The 19,799-nt window shown below is 51.0% G+C and overlaps 1 protein-coding gene across 4 annotated transcripts in view; it reads right to left on the reverse strand.

The window, feature by feature from the left end:
* Positions 1–18,136, reverse strand: part of SH3PXD2B (SH3 and PX domains 2B) — a 73,834-nt gene extending 55,698 nt beyond the window's left edge. For all 4 annotated transcript variants that reach the window (XM_057409792.1, XM_057409790.1, XM_057409791.1 and 1 more), the window contains exons 1-2: positions 17,939–18,136; positions 5,398–5,478 (exon numbers count right to left, since the gene is read on the reverse strand). In XM_057409792.1, the coding sequence (XP_057265775.1) occupies positions 5,398–5,478; positions 17,939–18,010 (153 nt within the window). In that variant the 5' untranslated portion in view covers positions 18,011–18,136. The remainder of the gene's footprint in view (positions 1–5,397; positions 5,479–17,938) is intronic.
* Positions 18,137–19,799: the final 1,663 nt, after the last annotated feature.

The raw sequence follows: 19,799 nt of genomic DNA on the forward strand, positions 1-19,799 counted from the left end.
AGAACCTGAGGGATTTGTTAAACATATGGACAAGCAAGAGGACTGGGAAACACACTCAATGCACACGCAGAAAGGAGTGAGGGAGAGAGCCAGAGCCAGTTTTAATGTTGCTCAGAATTCTTTTTCTGTCTGAATCATGCATTGAGCACTTACTCCAGCCTATATCACATCTCTATCTCTGGGCTTAAAATTAAGCCTCTGTGCAGAGAAGCAGCTATGCAGCATCACCCTCTCCTTACAGCAAGGACAAGGACTGAAGGAAAGGTTTCTGACTGCAAGGGGGAAAGCCTGGGATAACTTGTCCCCAAGGAGGGCATCCTGGAACAGAAGTGGCAGATGCTTCATCCCTGGCAGTGTTCAAAGCCAGGTTGGACAGAGCCTTGGGCGACATGGGCGTCAGGTGTCCCTGCCCACGGCAGGGGGTTGGACCTGGATAATCTTAAGGTCCTTTTCAGCCCCACCATTCTATGATTCCATGAATGGCAGTTTCGTTTTTAAGGGCTTGCAGCTGCCTGCCAGAGGAGCTGCTTCAGTGATAAAAAGGCAGGACATGGCATGAACAGCAAAGCCTGCTCCAAGGGGGAGCTTTGAGACATGGCTCCATCACAGCTCGCAAGCAGCTCACTTTGTGAGCAGTGAAGTCTGCTCCCAGCTGCAAAGCCACAAGCCTTGCTGTCCGGGGTACAAAACGAGGCAGGACTGAGAAGAGCCAGGCAAAGACTCCTGGTTGAGGAGAGCATGGCTGCAGCTGAAAGGCAGAGGAGGCTGAGGACATGGAGCAGAGCTCCTGCCCGGGGAAAGCACTGGGGTTCAGTAATAGTGGTAAAGGTGTAAAAGCATAGGGTTTGGATGTAGAGGACATTTTAGAAGCGCAGCAAGACAACAGTGGCTCCTGGTCACATGAAGACTTGAAACAACCACCATCGTGGCTGATGAGCTCATAATTACAGAGTGGGGAAAAAATGTTTCTTTTTGGGGGTTTCCATAAAAGAAACACAAAATACAAGCCAGTATCTGTTCTCTAACCAAGAGTGTTGCTTCTTACAGCCAACGGTTTAAAGAGGATCCTTCCAAGAGACTTGTTAACCTCCTCCCGAGTGATGCATCCAGTGTGATCCAACAGAGCCCTGTAGTCACTGCACGGCTCTTCCCTCACCAGCAGGGCTGGAAGCATCTCTCAGGCATGCAAGACCCCAGTCCTCTATATCTATCCAGGGACAGCCACTCACATATCTGATTACCAACTTCCATGCCAGCTAACATTTCCAGCGTACCTGCCAGCCCCAGTTAGTGTCCAGAATACAACTGGCATCCTTACAAGCATCAATCTTACTGCCTTTATTTCTTCGGAACAGCATCCATCTGCTCCCAATAGCTCACATCTGGCATACTGAGGGTTACGAAAGATTCTCAGTCCTGTTCTAAGGAAATTATTCCTCCAGCCAAGAGATTCATGCAGAACTGAGTTTAGTAGTTGTAGTTACAAATTCACTACGAATCATACTTGAGGTTTCACATTTCAGAACTACAATTTTCATCTAGGGTTTGTATTTAATCCCTATAAAGTTGCTCTTATGTTTTCTGTCACACAACAATTTACATTTATGGAGAAAGCAAGGAGGAGAGGTGGTAGGAATCCGAACACAGAGAACCCACACAGCAAAACCACTCCTGACCACTGCCCAGGTTGCTGAAAGTTTCCTCCTGCAGTGAGCAGTGTATAGGAGGTGGAGGCGGTATTCCTCAGCTTAAGCATTCCCTTCCCATTTTCACTGCCTAGCATAGTACACCAAGTCTTCCTCTGATGACCCCAGAGCAGGAAAGGGTGTGACCTGCACACTTCCCAAGGGATGAGGGCCACTGCTTCATCTGCTCAAAACACTGGACCAGGATGAAGCAGCCTGTGCCTCATGCTGAGACACAGGAGCTGAACTGCAGAATGAACATTGATCACCAGCTCTTGGCAAGGGAGTGACAATCTCCTGTGTGACCGTGGGCAATGGGACAAAAGCATGCAATTAGGCAGAAGAAGATCTTGACACCCTTGGAAGAGGACAGCAGGGTGGTGCTTGGGAAGGCTGTTTACAGCTCACAGCAGTGAGCTATAAACTAGGACTTTTACAGAAGAGGCCCACCCTCGGGTATCAATGACAGCCAAAGGGAAGAGCTCTGAAAGTTCTGTTTTCAGACAACACCTTAAACTCTCCCAGCTAATAGCAGCACAGCCTGCGGCATTACTGTGACCAGCAAGGTGGCTTTTGACATACCCCATTCCAGTACGGGGAACATGGCTGGTCTGATGCTTTTGCATCCAGATGCGGCAGAGACCAGCGCTGCGTACACGGCAGGCTTCATCCCTGTTTCAGCTGAGCTGGCAGTTTGTGTTTTGTCATTCCTGCCTGGCTGGGGAGGCACGGACACTTTGCCCTCTGGTTGCAGTGGGAGCAGCCCAGCCGGCGAGGCTGTCAGTACTAAGCGTGCGTGTGTTTTACTTGGCCCTACTCCTAAAATAACTGTTTGGCCACAATGGAAGGTGACAAGCGATCCAGCTGTGGGATATTCCACAGGGAATATCAAGAGAAACTCCCCAGCCACTCACATGGTGGTGCCTGCGCTGCTCCAAACTGCAACTTCACATCATTCCCCAGGGTCAGTCCTCACTTCTGGCCCAAGACGTTCTTCTCCTCTCCCCTACCTGGATCAAATGGCTTCCTTGTCCTCCTGGCTGGGTTAATCAGGAGGGTCACTGACAGCAAAAGAGGGTGCACCAACATTGACCAAATGTGGCCAGAGCTGCTATAGAAAAACCAAAACCCTGCTCAGCCTCTGGCAGGAGCATGGAAAGTGCAGCCAGAATCACTGGGAACATAGATATGGAATTAACAAATATCTCTACCCAAACATGCATGTTCTGTGATTGCTCAAGGCCCTAAGTATGATTAAATTTGGATGGATTTTCACTGGAGAACAGGAAAGACAGATTCTTGACACAGGGATTACCTGTGATCAAGTTTCCAACTCTTTCTCCAACACAGCAAAAAGATCATCAGAACTGGACCCAGAAGAAATATTTTCCCCTCTTACTATGCCTTCAGAAGCAGCTGAACCGTTTTTGCCAATCAGTTGTTTTGTGGGGGTTTTGGGTGGTTTTCTACTTTTAATAACCAAAAGCATGAATAATTTCCAGCATGGAAAATTTCTGCCTAAAGAGCTAAATTTGGCACAGAATCATCCAACAGTCATATAATAAAGGCCTCCAGCAATAGCAACAGTCAATGCTACCAATCCTACCTAGAGCATTTTTTTCCACTGTGCTAAGAGGTTCTGTTTCACTCCTTGCCTTTCAATCCAATTTCCACTGCACTGCACCACAAGTTTAACATAAGGATACCAGGAAGCATGTGCGATAAGGGGGAAGGAAGGGAAAACCCACAACTTCATTCATTCTTTCAACAGAGCCAAAAAGGAGCAGTTATTTCTTTTTTAAAGAAAAAGCTACAGGGAACAGGGAAGGGGAACATGATTGCTTTATACCTTCCTATGTATGTATGGGAAGCTATACATATTTATATATTTATACATATGTATATATAAACACACAATATACATTTATACATAAAGCATCTCTGCCTCTAAAGATGCTGCAAGGTGTTTTGCAGAGGCAGTTTGAGTCTCTGGCTTCACACACTCTCCAGTGATGACGCTTTCCATCTAGGAGCATGCACAGCTCCAGCCAAGATGGAAGGGGAGGAAATGAGGAAGGACAGCCACTATTTCCCTACATATCCTTCCCCACGAGGAGCAAGGCAGACCAGGAAAACAGCACATCTGGAAGCACAAGTTTATCACATATAAACTCCAAAGGACTGTGCCTACCTCGCAGCAAATGATGGCATGGGCTTGGCCACCACCTCGCAGCACCAGTGAAGATGCTGCAGAGAAGGAAGCATTGAGCTCCATTTCCTTCCAGCCCTGGCTGTGGCCCAACAGCTGTTCCCTGTTTATTTACTTTAATATTTCCTTGGTTACACAAGCAGCTGCACACAGCTTAACCCCTGCCTGCATCAGCAGCCGCCCTTGTGCCACCCTACCTTACCTTGCCTGGCACGATGCTGCGGAACAGCATCATGGGGCAGGGTAAGGACACCCAGGGTCTTGCCAAAGCTGGGCTCTCAAAGTGTTTACTCCATGTGCTCACCCTCACAGTCATATCCATGGCCCTGCAGAAGGTGCCTTGCTGAGCAGGAGACGGGGCATCACAGATGTGAGCAGCCGTCCCACACAATCCTAGGCTTAGGCAGGTTGAACTGACGCCAGCTGAACCTGGGAAAACCATCTGGATTCCCATGGGCTTGCTTTGTTGGACAGACCCAGATGTGCTGTAGTTTTAACAGCATATTTGTGCCTGGATGCAGCAATTTCAGGAAAGGCAGCCATAGCACCCTTTCAAATAAAGCATAAAGTGATGCTCTGCTTCACCTGAGAGGGTCACTGCAGACAGAGGGTGCCCAGCTCCTCTCCCAGTCCTGTGCACAGACCATATGTGACATGGCAGTGACAACTCTGGCAGCTGCTGCTGGTCCATAGATCCCTTCATGCATTTTCTTCCCTCATCTGCACAAAGCCTGTTCCAACAGCTCCGTCTGTATTTTGGCCCATAAAGCTTGGCCAGACCCCTTGGCTCATCTCCACCATGGAGGGGGTGGAAAACACCCTTTGCCTGCTCGCCCAGAACACCAGCTTCAGTTTTCTGCAACCCAGCCTCTCCCAATTGCCTTTCCAGCCTCCTCTCTCCCTCCTGACTCCGTTTTCTTCCTGGCTCCCCCCAGCACCAGGAGGTAATTGCTAAAGCAGCTGCCCTCTGGCCTGGCAGTGCTCTGCATTTCCCCAGTGCCTGCTCCCCAAAACACCAGCCAGCGGGACACAGGCAGAGGGAATTGGCACTTGTCAACAGCAGCCCTGTTTCGCTGGGACAGCAGTATTTATTTGCTCTGCGCAGATGGACTTTGGGCCTAACTTCAACAAAATCCCTTCAAAGCAAACAAAAAACCCCACAGCACCCCCACCGCTTGCAGAGATTTGCAGGAATTCAAACGCACCTACACAGCCCTGTGTGCATTGGTCCAGGGAGTGACAGCAGAACTGTAACACTTGAGACACGCAAAAGACCTCAGGTGTCCCCACCAATGCACAGGAGGCACTGGAGCAAAGAGTCCAGCTCTTGGGGTTGGTTTGTTCTTGTTTTCCCAAGGATGTCCAAAATTGCATTCAAGTTTCCTCGAACCAAAACATTTTCTGGGAGATGACAAAAGGTGTGCTTAGCGTAAGGTAGAAACCACGCTTCCCAACTGACCACATCTTTCAAGCCCAAACCCCAAGAAGTGGTGAAATGCTTACCTGCAGGTCAAAGAACTTGCTGTACCGTCGGTATATGACTTCTGTGGACCCATTGGACCAGGTGACTTTGATAATGTATACCTGTGGGGAACAAAGGAAGAAATCAGAGAGGAGAGACCAAATGACCTGTGCCACAACCCAAAAGCCGCTAAAGCTCCAGCACAGCCCCACTGCTGGATGTCAACCAGGGAAGTTCATGGGTGAACCTGAAGTCATTTCAGCAATACAAGAAAATATTTCAGTGTAAATTATGAAGCTCCACTGATGTCTACTAAATCCCTATTGCTAGTTGTGAACTAAGACAGCTCCCCATCCCTAAATAGGGACATACATCGAATGTGAAAGGGTGCTTCTGTGTAATACTACAGTTAAAGTTACTCCAGACACAACCACATTACGAGCTAATAACTGTGTTGTGGCAGTCCCACCTATGGCTGCAGCACCCAGTTTGATGTTGAGATCCCAAAGCCCATAGGGTGCAGCACCACACACCACTGCCAGCCCAGGTACCAGGGCTGGGGCTTGCAAAGACTCAGACCCACAAGGTGTGACACTCCATCTGTCCTGCCATAAGCAGCTCTGAGGTTTTGTTTACTTAAACTTGCTGGGGTGTAAATTACCTCCTGTTCCTTAAACTGGCACACAGTCAATCCTGGTAACTGCAGGTTATTCACAAGCTTTTACTGGTGATGGATGGATAAAAAGAAGAAAAGCCTTTTTTTTGTTTTGTTTTTTATTCTTCTATGAAAGACAAGAAGCAAATAACAGAATCAAGCAATTACTTATCTAATGTCCTTGCTTGTTGTTCACAGAAACCAAAGATGACCCCCCATGAGATGCCAGTTTAACACTCTCAGTCTTCACTAATTGATAACAGATTGACTAAGCAGGATGCTACGCAGAATGAGGGCATGTGCATTTTTCCTTCTACTGTCATGTCCTGCTTATTTCTACCAGTAATTCCAGTGTTGATTCACTGAAGCAGGAACAAACATTCAGAAGCTCAGGTGGACAGACCTGCTAGAACTTCAGCTAACTTAATTAAGTGTGAGGACTCTTAGGATCCTGGTTTAGTATTTAAAATGGAATCTGTTAAGAGTTTCACAAGGTTCCTGGCATTTTTCCAGGTCCTGGAATGTGTCCAACATCCCAGCCCAACATCGAAACTCAAACACCAGGAGATTCAAATGGGTAGCACAACACTGAATTATTGGAGCTCATCAAACCTGCTCAAATGCTGTACTAAAAAAGTCTAATCAAAACTCACCCTGCTGCTCAGAGGGCTGACGCTGCATGACCCTCCAAGGTGAGGAGACTCGGAAGACTCCTGAGGAATGACACACTCTCTCCAGTGGAATCATCCCAAATTAAGTTGGAAAAAGAGGCAGCAAGATGAAGCAAGTTCTTATTGCTAAAATAAAGAACTTCAGTACTTTTAACCCAGCAATTCAATGACCACTTCTCTTAAAGGAGATGATCAGCCCAAACACAGCTGCGGGTGCTCTGCTGACTTGCAGTGAGCTGGCTGGGTGTCACAGGCACCACCATCTCCCAGACAAAATCTGACTCACTCAGCATCATCTTACAGGCTTTATTCAGCTAATCACAACCCTCCCCATTCACAAATTCTTTTTTTGAGCCAAAAGACCTGCTCTTTCTGCATATTAACCCAAGGAAGACAGAGGGCTTCTTCAAGACAGCATCTGTTGCAGCTGTGGAACCTTGGATGGACTATGATTTGCTGCAAGGGAGGCCCAGACACTGTGCTTACTTACCACAAAAGTGGCTTGACAAGTACTGTACATTGGGTCAGGTACAATGTCCATTCAAGAACATGCTTCTAGACCTCAGCAGGTCAAATACAACTTGGCTGGCCACAGTTTGCAATGAAAACGGATAAAGTTGCATGACATGGCCTCTGAAGTATCTGACAGCATCCATACAGTCACCACCATGCCATCAGAAAACTAAGCGTTAACGACGCCAAGTAAGCATCCAAGCTGCCTTTACCCTCACCCCAGGACACGCCATCAAGCCAGCATGAGCTCATTTTGGTTGGAAGCTCAGCTGATATCCCAGCTTTCTTACCCAGTCTACAGCACTTTACGGGGTTATATCACTGCTGGCTGGCTGCCTGGAGAAAGCCTTCCACTGGGGCAGGAGGAAGAGCCAACTTTTCTTCGTTGTTTATTCCTATCCTGCCTTTATTTGGAGTCAACAGCTTATTAGACTGGGATTTTAATCAGGATGTGGATTTGCTCAAGACAAAATGAATTCAAAGCTCTTAAGAGTAATAAAGCCATGAGATTTGAGGGCACACCATGCTTTATTATACCCTTTGCAACTGAGGGAAGGAGCACTTCTCCCAGCTGATGAGCTCACTCTGATTTTGCTGAAATGCAAATCTCCCAGGAGCCTGGATAACGGTGTCTTGCACATCCCATTTGGATAGCGGAAATGTCTCCAGGGGCATCTCTGTGCCTATTTGTGGAAAGCAGAGAAGATGGGGAAGCCCATGGGAACAGGAGCTCCTCAGTATCTATAAGAACACTGTCTCAGTAAAGCTGTGTTCCTCTCTCCTTGTAAATACCCTTTGTCCTGCACTCTGCCCCATCCCACTGAGGTATTCTGGTGGCCAAAACCACCACAGAGCCTGGTCTCTGCCAATACTTAATCCAGTTCTTGCTGTCCTATGGCTAAAAAAGACACCAGAAAACGTAACTCGGGTGGTATCTTCAACTGACAACAGAAGTGCAGGTTTTGAAAGGTATGAATGGTGCAGTTGGCCACTCGGTAATGGTTTTCACATGGACCTGAGATGATGAGGCACCAAGCTCCCATAGGCACCATCCCTTTCTCAGGTGCTTTTGGAAGACACTTTCAATAATCAAGACGGATTTTAAAGCACTGCACTTGGTCTGAAGCATCCCCTCCCGGCCTTCCACTGCACCATGTCCTGCCAGGAGCAGCCACCATGAAGTACCAGCTCAAACAAACCCAATTTTGTCCTGGTAGGAGCCACACCATCACTGGCTCCCACAGCCCTTTATCCTGCAGAGGCTGCTCTGAGGACAGGCTTTTTCCCGGCCTGGCTGTGTGGATGAGGGCATGTGGAAACAGTTATTTCATGGGTTTTCTCCAGCTCCAATTTCTATGGTCCTTTAAAGAAATAACACAGAGAAACCACCAGCAGGCCTTTTCCATGGAAAGAGCAAGAGGATCTCCCAGGGCTGCAGCTAGCACTGCCTCGGGGACACGTACCCAAGGGAAGCACCGCCGGGAAGAGGGGAGCAGCTGCTCGGATCCCTCCCCGTGTTTCCTTGAGGGGTGGGGAGAGCCCAGCAGATGGCAGGGAGGCAGCGGGCAGCCAGATCCAGGAGGGGGGCTCTGGATCCCCATCACATGTGCTGGGCCCCTGGCCAAAACCAACAGGCAGAGCTATCTAAATACGTACAGCCCTTCCCGGGCCAGCGGCAGGGTCTGCACCACGGAGGGGAACTAGCTGACTCGGTGAAACCTGGGAATCAGCAGCTCCCCTCCCTCCGGAAAGGATGCCTTACCCTGCCTCGCTCCCATCCCTTGCTCTGCTCCAGCCTACGCTGCTGCACACGTGCCACGTCAAACCCCACAACCAGTCTGATGCCTGAAGGCAACAGGCCAAGCTGAGGTTTGGAAGCAGTCACCAGGCAGAACCCAATCGCTTTTGGCAGAAAACACCAGGACTGAACCCTCTTTAGCTTCATTTCAGACGGGGATTAAGGGGGGAACAGCTGAAAATCATGCCCATGCTTCTGAAATCCTTGAGACACAGCTCATGGTGTTTGTCCTACAATAGGAAGGTGAGAGAATCACAGAGCTTTCATGGTCACTCATACATGCAAAATCCTGCTTTCAGGATTAAGAGTCCCATGCCTGCACACTCAGCCCCCTATCGCTCCTCTTCCATCCAGCAGCTCCCCTGCCCTCGAGCCATGAAACCACAGTCCCACACTGCAGATAGCCCGTTGTTACAGAGCAGGAGGAGCTCCAGACAAAACAACCTTGTCAGTCACAGCAAGGCTAAAACAAGACCTGCCCTCCACTCCCGGGGGCCATGAGGACAGGGTTGGAGGTGCAGATGGATCTTTAATAACAGAGGAGAAGAGCACTTCACATTAACACCAAATGCTCTCTATGCTTCTGTCCTGTGGAGGGCAAAAGCAGAGCACATCCTTCACAGAAAATGGAAGCCTGCAAAAGGCTGAACTCTGACACACACCACAGGGAATTGGGCTCTGCAAACTCCCTACATTACAAGTAATTGGTCATATACAAACTAATTAGAAATCACCAGCTGGGAAGCCTACCATCAGGACCACCACTGCCCAAGATTTTCCTTGGTTACATTAAAACCCAAGTCCCCTGTACAGCAATATAAATATGCCCAGGGGATCCTGCAGCCTGCCTGGCCACACATCACAAGCTCGGTCCCCATGGCATTCCTGTAGCATGACTCCATGCCTGTCACTGCTCTCCCCAGCATCTCTGGAGAGATGGGAGAACAGGCCAGTGGAAAGTGGGACTGAAAACCTTCGTAAGGGACCTGTCAAAAGATGACAGGTTGCTAAAAGAAATGCAAATGGCACCTGGCCAACTGTAACAGAGCTGTCAAGGAGAGCTGCCATCAGCCCACATGGCAGCGAGGGTGCTGGGGGGAAACACTGCCAACTCACAGTGGCTGAGTGCCTGAGGGACGTCCAGGACATCCCTCCTGAGCAGGAAGGCACCCCAGGCAGGGAGTGAGCTCCAGTGTTGGGCAGGGAGGCTGCAGGAGCCAGCTCAGACACACATCCAGCCAAGTCACAGGGACTCGAGCGCGAGAACAGAGGGGACAGAAGCCAGCACGAATTATCTCTATCTGAAAGGGCAGCCAGAGATTTAATGCTATTTTACTTTTTTCCTTTCAAAGAGATGAGCAGCAAGCATAAGCCTTGGGAGCTGCCAGACCCAAGAAGTATTTTTGCAGGGACTGATAAAGAGCCTCAGTGCTGCAGATTGAAGTGGCTCCTGGTGACTTCCACCACTCAAAGGGACTGAGGACTCGGGAGTCCTTCGCAAGCCTTCATTCTTGCACCTTCCTCAAGAGGCACACTGTCCCGTACAACAACATGGCTAGAGAGAGGGGATGATTCAAGCAGCTGACTTGAGGCAATGGAATTAAGAACAGATACTTCAAATAAATAAATAAATAAAATAATAACAGAAACAGTTCCCGTTCTGAAACACGAGGCCGTGTGACCTCCTGGAAGAATCACTTCTGGACTCCTTGCATAAACACACTGTGGACATACACAAAACATGACCTGGGAAACAGCCTGGACTGCTTAAATCCGAGATGGAAAAAGGCAGACTGAAGCTGCAGGAAAACCTAGAGCTACAGTTTCAGCCTCTCTCCTCCCATGGAGGAGTTTTCCCAAGTTTTCCAAGGAGACTTGCAAGGCATCCTGTCTGGACAGGGGCAAGCATAAAGCCTGCAAGAAAGGCTTTGTGGAGAGGGCAGCTGCTGACTGGCCTGGGAGCTCTCTGCTGGCACTCAGTGCATGGCTGAATGGTGCAGCAAGTCCTCCCTGAGCTCAGCACCATTCAGCTACACCAGCTTGAGGCCAGGAGCAGCACACCCATACTGACACAGCCCTACAGCCTTCCCTGGGCAGTTCTGCAGCAATCCCTGAGCTTCCCCAGCCCAAAGCATCCCTGCACCAGAGCTCCTCACATTGAAACCCTCCTGTTTCCACACCAGAGACACATGAACAATGGCAGGGAGGAAAGCAATGCAATGGAACATGGAAAGACACCTCTATGGGGCTGCAGGGACATGCAGTTCTGCTCATCCATGACCAGCAGGCATCGGTGTAGGTCCCCAGCTACTCAACAGAGCTTCTACAGCAAAGCCAGACATAACAGCCTCCAGCAGAGGCAGAGCTGTCGGCAGAGCTGTTTCCAATGGGTTGGAGCCTGTGTGGTCTCAGGTCCAGCGAGGCTATGTACAATAAACCTCTCTGTGGAAAACTCCACATATTTAAAGCATCTTTTGCCAGCAAAGGGGAAAAAGCATCAGTGTGTCTATTCCACCCGCAACCCCCCTAACCTGAAACATGGAGAAGTGATGTGAGAGCCTTGCACACTGGAGACTGGAGCACCAACAGATTCAAAGGGGCAGGGAAACCAAAGCATCTGAGGGATTGAGGCAAACTAGAGCAGGTTTAATACAGAAAAGGGAGTGGGAAATTGTAAGAGGAAAAGAAAAAAAAGGAGGGAGGTGGCTGGAAACAAAGAAAGTTCTTGGCAGCAAGCTGCTGTGCTTGGCCCCCCTCCATCAGCATCCACTGCTGCAGGCATGTGGGGCTGGGGAGGGGAGTGTGGGGTTCTTGTGTGACAGGACATTGAAGCTTGGAGCAGGAGAAGGACTGCTAGCCCCCAGCTCTGACCCCAGACACCTTGTTACCCCCTTTCTCCTGCTCTGTGGACAGGGAGAGCTCAAAGAAGGGCTGTGTTGGTTCAGTTGGCTCTAGAAAAGGCACGGAGAAGCAATCTCAGCAGTAACTGCAGGGCACCACAGATGCTGCTGTGATCCTTTTCGTCTAGCAAGGGAGAGAAGGAGAAGCAACAAATCAGAGCTGCAGGGAGGAGCTGGGTAGAGGGGATGTGGCAGCACGAGGACAGGCATATCCTCATAACCACAGCAAATAACTCGAGCCAGCCTGCCCATGCACCCAGGACTACAAAGCAGGCATCTCCCCTTGCTCTGATTCACCCCTTCGACTGTACCCTCCCTAAAACCCAGCAAGTGACAGCTCCTCTTGCTCTGCTGTATGGCTCTCCAGGGCACAGCACTCACAAAGCTGCTGGGTTGAAAAGTTGGGTTACACCAATCACTGGGACCACAATGACAACTCTCAGCTGCAGCACAACCCTTCAGTTGTACAACATATGCACCCACTTGTTTGCTCCCAGTCCCACTGAAGGTCAAACATATGGGTTCATTTGTTTCCTATTTCCCACTGCTACATGAAACACCCGGAAGATAGAGATACCCTCCAAAGCAAAGCTGTGAGGGATCAAGGTCACCAGACTTCCAAGCAGGCAGAGCCAATGGATGGCCCCGGAGCTGAAGTTCAACTTCTGGAATGGAGTACAAGCAGCAGCCTTCCACACAGAGCTGCATCCGCCCCAGTGGCCATGTGCCAGGCAGGATTTGGCCCATGCACTGAACTGCGACATTCAAGGTTTTCAACAGCCTCAAGTAACATGGCTAGGGAAGAAAAAACAAAGGAGAGTTTGCATTTGAGTGTTGGTTTTCATCCACAAAGCTAACAGCACTCCCTGAAGTCCCAACTCTCTTGAGAGGTGAGGGGGAAGGAAGGATTGGTGTGCACTGTAATGCTGTGCAGCAGAGCAGGGCCAGCCTCAAGAATGGGTGCACATTTCTATCAGCTACAGGCTCCAAAAGCCCTGCCTGTGGCCTGCCTTGAGCAGGAGAGTGTCTGCCAGCTGACAGGAAATGGGATGAGATACAGCAGAACCACAGGATACAGCAGCAAAACACCACTAAGGATGCTGAGAAGGCCCTCAAACCTCTCAAGGCCATCAGTACTCAGGAACTCCTCACCACAGAAAAGACTCTAGCTTCCTGGGTTCAGCCTTGCTTCATGCATTCTGGTTTTGCTGTTGCTCTCTTTCATTCCCCGATCAGTTAACGGCCCCTGCATTCATTTTACACTACTCATTTGAACCTCCTGCTCCCTCAGCCTTACGCACCCAGCCCCTTCGGCTCCCCACAGGACATTCCCACCATACCAAGAGCACCGTCACTTCCCCCAGAGAGCAGAGCATGGGGGAGTCATGCCCCAATGCCCTTTTTAAGCCAAGCAACTGGTATGATTCATAACAGCAGAAATATCACAGCTGCACAAGGTGATGCTGTGCCAGGTCCCCACAGAGCTCTGCTCCAGCATGGAACATTGTGACCAGGAAACTGTGACATACAGGTCCATGGGACACATGTTCTTCGGAAGACATCTGCTCTATACATATACAGCACTGAAGAACCACTGAACCTGTGGATTAGCAGCTCTTGTCCTCTTGCCATTTGAGCACTGTTCTCTGAAGCCTCCATAATCAATTCCAGCTAACCAATGGGGTTAGGTTGGACACTGAATGAAACCATGAACAGCCTCACCACCACGAGCCGAGAGACAGAGGAGACACCTATCATCACGTCACAATTTCCACATCAAAAATAGAACACGTTTACTTTTTGAATGTGGTTTTCATCAAAGCTGTTTTAAAAGATCCATAGATGCTATCAACTAGGCTCCAGATTCCAACACGTACTGTTGATTACTTTCACAAGGCAGCTGGCACAAATAAAGTGGTCCAATATGTATGGGTATTACCTTGTTTAAAGTTTGCAACCTTGTTAACTGAGCTTGCAAAATAAACCTATGCTGCATGCTCTGTTTAAATTTCCTCTTTCAAAAAGATACATGGATGCATGGAGGCTGGGAAAGGAAGTCCTGCAAGAGCATAGTCCAGGTTTCCCAACAAACTAACAGCCAGACAGCATGCTGCTCTCTCCTTCCTGTCGGACGTATAACTTTGGTTTGTGCTCTAGAGCAACCATTTAAACAACATGAACTATAGAAACATTCTTGGTGGATGGGTTGTAGAAATGGAGACGGTATTGTTTTTAACACATAAAACAACACAGAAACTGTAGGTGTATTAAAACAGAAGGTCCTGAAGTTTGCGTAAGGGGAAGAAAACCAACCCAAATCTGGATTTAGCAGGGAAAAGCTTTATTTTAGGGCTTCTACTAGAGAATAACAAACACAAAACTATAAAAAGATCCTGCGTGAAGTCCTTTAAAGGAAAATTCAGTCTGTTTCAACTGTGGCTTTGTTTTGGGTCTTTTCTGAATAAACATTCATTTATCAGAAGTTGAGATTTGGCCAGACCATAGCAACGATGGCAGTCTGCTGTGCTGTCACACAGAATGATTATTTTTAAATCTTGCTTTGCCTTTCCAGACTTGCAGCATGGCCCTGGAGCACTCACCGGCAGTGTCCCTGAGGGGCATGAGCTGTAATCACTTAACACAGGATTGTATGGGAAATGTCACTGCAGCCATTGCCTGAAGGATGGGAGTCCCCTTCTTCCCTCGGACAATGGGCTGCTGAGATCCTGAGCTCTGTTTTTTTCTTGACAGAATCAGAGCAGTGCATGCTGCAACAAACACCTGCAAAAGGATCATTTCTTGCTGCCCCTTCCAGGTACTGCCCATGAAAAAAGCTTAAAGACACAAGCAGCACAAGTGCAGTTGAAGCAGTCGGGGTTAGCAGCCCAAGAGAGGTGGCTCCGCAATACGTGATATGGTTTCACAGCCAGCAGAGCATATTCAAAGCCCTGATCACTCAGAGCAAGAAGCTCAGTTATCCTTCCCCTCTCGGCCATTCCACATGTGTGAGCAGAGTTGGTTTAACACGAGCAGGAGCAGACGTGTTGGCCTCACACCATGCCAACACCACAGCAGCAAGAGCCTCCCAGTAGCACAAGCAGAGAAAAGCCCACAAGGAGAGAGCACCCCCTGCTCACTGCAGTTTAGCCTGGCCCTTCCAGTGGTGCTCACTGCAGTACCCACCAAAGGGGTCAGCACCTCACTGAGGAGAAAAGAAATCAAGAGGCCTTTCCCATTTTCCCTATCCCCCAAATGGCTTTAAACATGCCTGGGCTGGGAATGCACTCAGCCCTCCTGCCCTCAGGTCAGGCACTGGGTTGTCATGAGGGTAGATGGACAGGAGATGGGACAAGTGCGCTGTTGTCCCAGCATAGCCTTCCAGAGGAGCACAGCGAGAAGTGGCAGGACAGCAGCACTGCCGCTCTCTTGCACTGGGATTTAAGCCAGCAGCATTCACAGGCACACAGGCATGTGAGGGCACGGGGCTGTGTTCAGGTCCCAGATAAACCCAGACACTCAGCTCAGCTTGTGTTCAAACTGGCACCCAGCTACCCAAACCCCATTCAGCACCTTGCTGGGTCCTTGTCCAGCCTAAGCCTTGAATTTGGGGAAACATTGCATCTCCTGTCTTGAATCAGAGCAGCAAAAAAAGGACAAGTCTTTGTCCCAAGCACCACAATGCTTTTTGCATCAATTACCAAGGTGACAGGCAAACCACGTTGGCCAGAATAGAGCTGGCCTTTCCCACAGCCCCTCCCCACCGCAGGCATCAGCCAGGACTTTGAAACACTGGTTTGATCTCGCTCTTCTGGGAAACCGGAATCCACAACTTTCTGCTGTGGTCTCACCACAGCCAAGACAACTGCACCTTTGTCCGGCACAGAGAAGCCTCTCGCCAATGCAGAGGGGAGGCTGAGCCTGAGCCATGGGTCACTCACCGGTCAGGCCAGTGCAGAGGCAACAGGAGGAAAAGCTGGAGCGCTCCTGCTCCTCTAGCCTCCCCAGGGACAGCGAACTGCTTGCTGCCTCAGAGGATGGAGGAGAGCACATTGATGCTCAGCAATGAGAAGCCAGAGAGCAAAGGTTTAACACATACACTTTGTGGTTACAGTGTGCCAGCAGATACAGTCTAAAGTAAGATAACTCAGATGTGATTTCTGCCCCTCCTCTCCCTCTTTTTATGGGAGTAGGAAGAAGAAAAAAAGACAAGAAGGTTTTGATTTCATATAATTAACTGGCTTTGTGAAACTGCCTAGTTCCTATCAATTCTGTCAAACAAGGCATGTGCTCCCATTCACTCCACACTGCCTGCCCCTCCCTGAGCTCAGCCCTGCTGGCTGGTGCTGCTGGGTTTTGATCCAAGGCAAGTACAGGTAAAGATTAGGGGCAGAGGACTCGAGTCACTGGTTGTAGAGGGAGCAAGTGGCCAAGTGGCTGGGCTGTCATGAGCTGCCTTCTCGCATCAACCCTGAGCTTCTGCTCCGGTGCCCCCACCCAGCTGCCCTGCTGTACATCTCTCATCTCTCTCTACAAAATACCCCTGTCCCAGATTTCCAACCTCACAGGAATTATTTGTGCTCTGCCCAATGCCACTCTGCAGGTGGGCAGTGAGTGGGGATAATGGACAAAACAGATTGTTGTCCAGCACCTGGGGTGCATGTCCCAGCCATGGGACATAGGTCCTGAGGAGTGCATGGAGCCCCCAGCCAGGGAACAAGAAGGCCTAAAGGGAGAGCAGAGCAATCATCACAGCCCCGTTACAGGACCTGGCAGCAGCGCAACAGATCCGCCAAGACAAACAGAATGCATTCGCAGCTCAGCAAATCTCCTCACGTACATGCTTCTCCAGACTGGATGCATAACCCAGCTATGATGATTTAAGTCTGAGATGGACACGGCAGGAAGAGGGGCACGTCTTGAGCTGGGGCCAGGCTGATAAAGTCGCAGGCAGGGCAGGAGAGGAAGAAGGGGTGATAAGGGGTTGGGCAGCAGCAGCCACCCCACATCCCTGGATGCAGGCAGACAATAACAGCCCTCTTTACCCGCCCCTCCATCCTGGCTAGAGCTGGCCTGCCCTCTGCTTCCCTCCAACAGTTGCTCACTGCCACAAGCCAGCCAGGGTGACATGGAGAAGCCCCTGATCAACCAAGAGCTCAGGGAGCCTGGCTCTGCTGACATGCAATATTCCAGCCTAAGTAGATAGCACATCCTCACAACCCGACTACATCGCGAACAGTGTCACTGGGTCACCCCGGTCTGAGGCGAACGGGGCGGGGAGAACATTTTGGTCTTTGTTTTACGGCTGTTGCCAGGATTCACCCACAAGGTCTCCATGGATGCCTGGAAGCACACCAAAGTTTAAATAATAGAAAAAAGAAAAGCCCAACCCCTTCAAAAAGAGACAAGCCCACAACAGTTTGGAAGATGCCCTGGAGCACACAGGAATGCGCTCCCTGGGTAGCTCGGCAGAATGGGTGCAGAGGACACGAGGGAATATCTCACAGGGATGATGCCACCGTCCCAGGCGCAGAAGGAAAGAGCCGGGTTGTCCCTTGCCCCGGGACTCTGCAGCCGGCAGGTTCCAGAGCCCCTCCGCCGAGCGCTGCTCCCTCCCTAACGCAGAAGCACTTTCGGGGGTGCCCTGCAGACCCCATCTCCTCCGGGTGCCTGCTGCCATCCGGCCACCCCCCGCCCGCCGCCACTCCCGGCACGTTCCGGCGCTTCCTCCGCGGGTCGCGCACAAGGGTCCGCACCGCAGCCGTGTCCCTGCCTGCCCCCAGCAGCACGGCTCTGGGGGTAGAGGCAGCGCGTTTCCCCCCCCCCCCGGCAGGGACACAGCGGGTGATCCCCACGGGAGACACCGGGGGTAGGAGCGGCAGACCCGGCCGCGCTGCCCTCTTCTTCCTCCTCCTCCTCCTCCCTCCCGCCAGGGCTCCGCCGGGGCAGCCGTGGGGGAGCGGGACCGGCAGCGCCCGGCCTTTGTTTGCCCAGGGCCGGGTGCGGCGGAGCCGGGCGCCCCGAGCCGAGCCGAGCCGTGCCACTCACATAGTGCTTGTTGGGGATGCGCCGCTTCTGCACGTCCAGCACCTTCACCTCCGCGATGCTCCGCCTGGGCATAGCCTCTACCCCTCGCAGCCCGGCGCCAGCGGCGAAGCGGGGAGCGGCGGCGGCGGCGCTGGAGGAGGCACTGCCGCACGCAGCCGGGACCGGAGCCTGCAGCGCCGAGCCGAGCCCCGCCGAGCCGCCCGCTCCCTGCCGAGGGCGGGAGGCGGCCCCGGCCCGCCCCGGCCTATCCCGGCCGACGGGGCGGCCCTACCGCAGCTGGCTTAAAGGGGCGACCGGCACCGCCCGCCCCACGCGTGTCCGCCCCACGAGAGGAGCCGTGTTCGAGGTGGAGCGGGGAGAGCAGCTTTTCAGAGGTGCAGCCGGCTGCTTGCGTCGTGGGGAGGTGGCTGGAGGGATCCCGGCTTGGCCATCCTGTCTGGCACGGTGGACCCGTGCGTGGGCTCCATCACTGGGGTTTGACTCTTCACCCTGCTCTTGCCCCATAACAACAGCCCCCAAGGTGGTGCTTATGACTTTGCCGTAAGCCGCCACAACCCTAAAGGATACAGGAAATGAATTGAGTAGGAAAAGATGGCTTTTGGGGCTGACGACCTGCCCAGGACACCTCTCCTCCCTGGCAGTCCAACCCCTCCTGGATGCCCACCTCTGCCTTTGGGGCAGCTGAGGAGACAAGGCAGTGACCAGGCACTTCTCTACATCAGCACCACCCACGGCCTCCGTCTTCCCAGCAGCTTCTCAGCACGTGGCATAACCACAGCTTTCTTCCCCGTTGGGCTTTTAATTACATTATAAAGTTTCTCAAGGCTTGCACTGGCAGGTCATTCGTTTTCATATGAATTTAATTTAATCATAAACAACTCATCTCACTCCTTAGCAGCTCCTCAAATGTGGCTCTTTCTTATACTGTTAACTTCACTACAACCACACCAGAAGAGGTACAGGCAGATTGCCAGGGCTTTATTGCATCCCCCTTGCCCTCCCAAAGGGCTCATCTTCATCCTCTTCCCAGTAAGCTAAGCCCAAGATCACAGTGCCCCTGCAGGGATGGCTGCAGGAAGGATGCTAGGTTGTCTGAAGGGGATGTCACACCACTGGTGACCTCCCTCATGCCTGCTGGCATGCTGCTGCAGGGCTGGTTTACTTGTAGACCACATTGCTTCCCTCCTGGCCCCAGCGTCATTCCTCAGTCAGACATACCATGAGGATGGGAGGGCAGGAGGCCATGGAGAGGCCCCGAAGAGCCCTCCCTTCCTTCTGCCATCAGGAAAATCCTGGCATTCCTCATGGATGCTGGGGCTGGACCTTGAAGTGCTAATCAAGAGCTGAAGCCTGGGAAAGCACCAACAAGCAATAGAATTGCATCTTTTGATGCTGTGTGGAGTGCTCAGGCTTGAGCAGATAAGAATTTTACTGGTTTTAAAAGCCCTGGAAGATGCACAAATCCTCCAAATAGTGAGGAAAACATCCAAAGTATCTGTGCATCCTGTTGATAAGAGAAGTGTATATTGAGGTGTGGAACACTGGAGGAAACGGATCAAGAGAGGAATGAAAGAATTACTGATCTTCACATGCTGAAAAGAGATACTAAGGTAGAGAGCAGCTGAGGGCACTGCAACTGAGCAGCTCAGGAAAGGATGTAACCTGAAGAGCTGAGGGCTGAAAGGCCAGGCAAGGGGAGCACAGGGATAACAGGAGCAGGTAATTGGATATGTGAGTCACAGAAAGGAGCACAGAAACACGCTAAACAAGATGCAGTAGATTATAACTTGCAAGCTGAAGGGAATTCAGTGGGGCAACTGGGTTATGAACGTCATGGCTGCAGCCGTCCCTCTTGCTTCGG

The sequence above is a fragment of the Pezoporus wallicus genome, unplaced genomic scaffold (genome assembly GCF_028554395.1).
Source record: "Pezoporus wallicus isolate ANWC-B61680 ecotype Strahan unplaced genomic scaffold, APGP_CSIRO_Pwel_v1 contig_4309, whole genome shotgun sequence".
NCBI lineage: Eukaryota > Metazoa > Chordata > Aves > Psittaciformes > Psittacidae > Pezoporus > Pezoporus wallicus.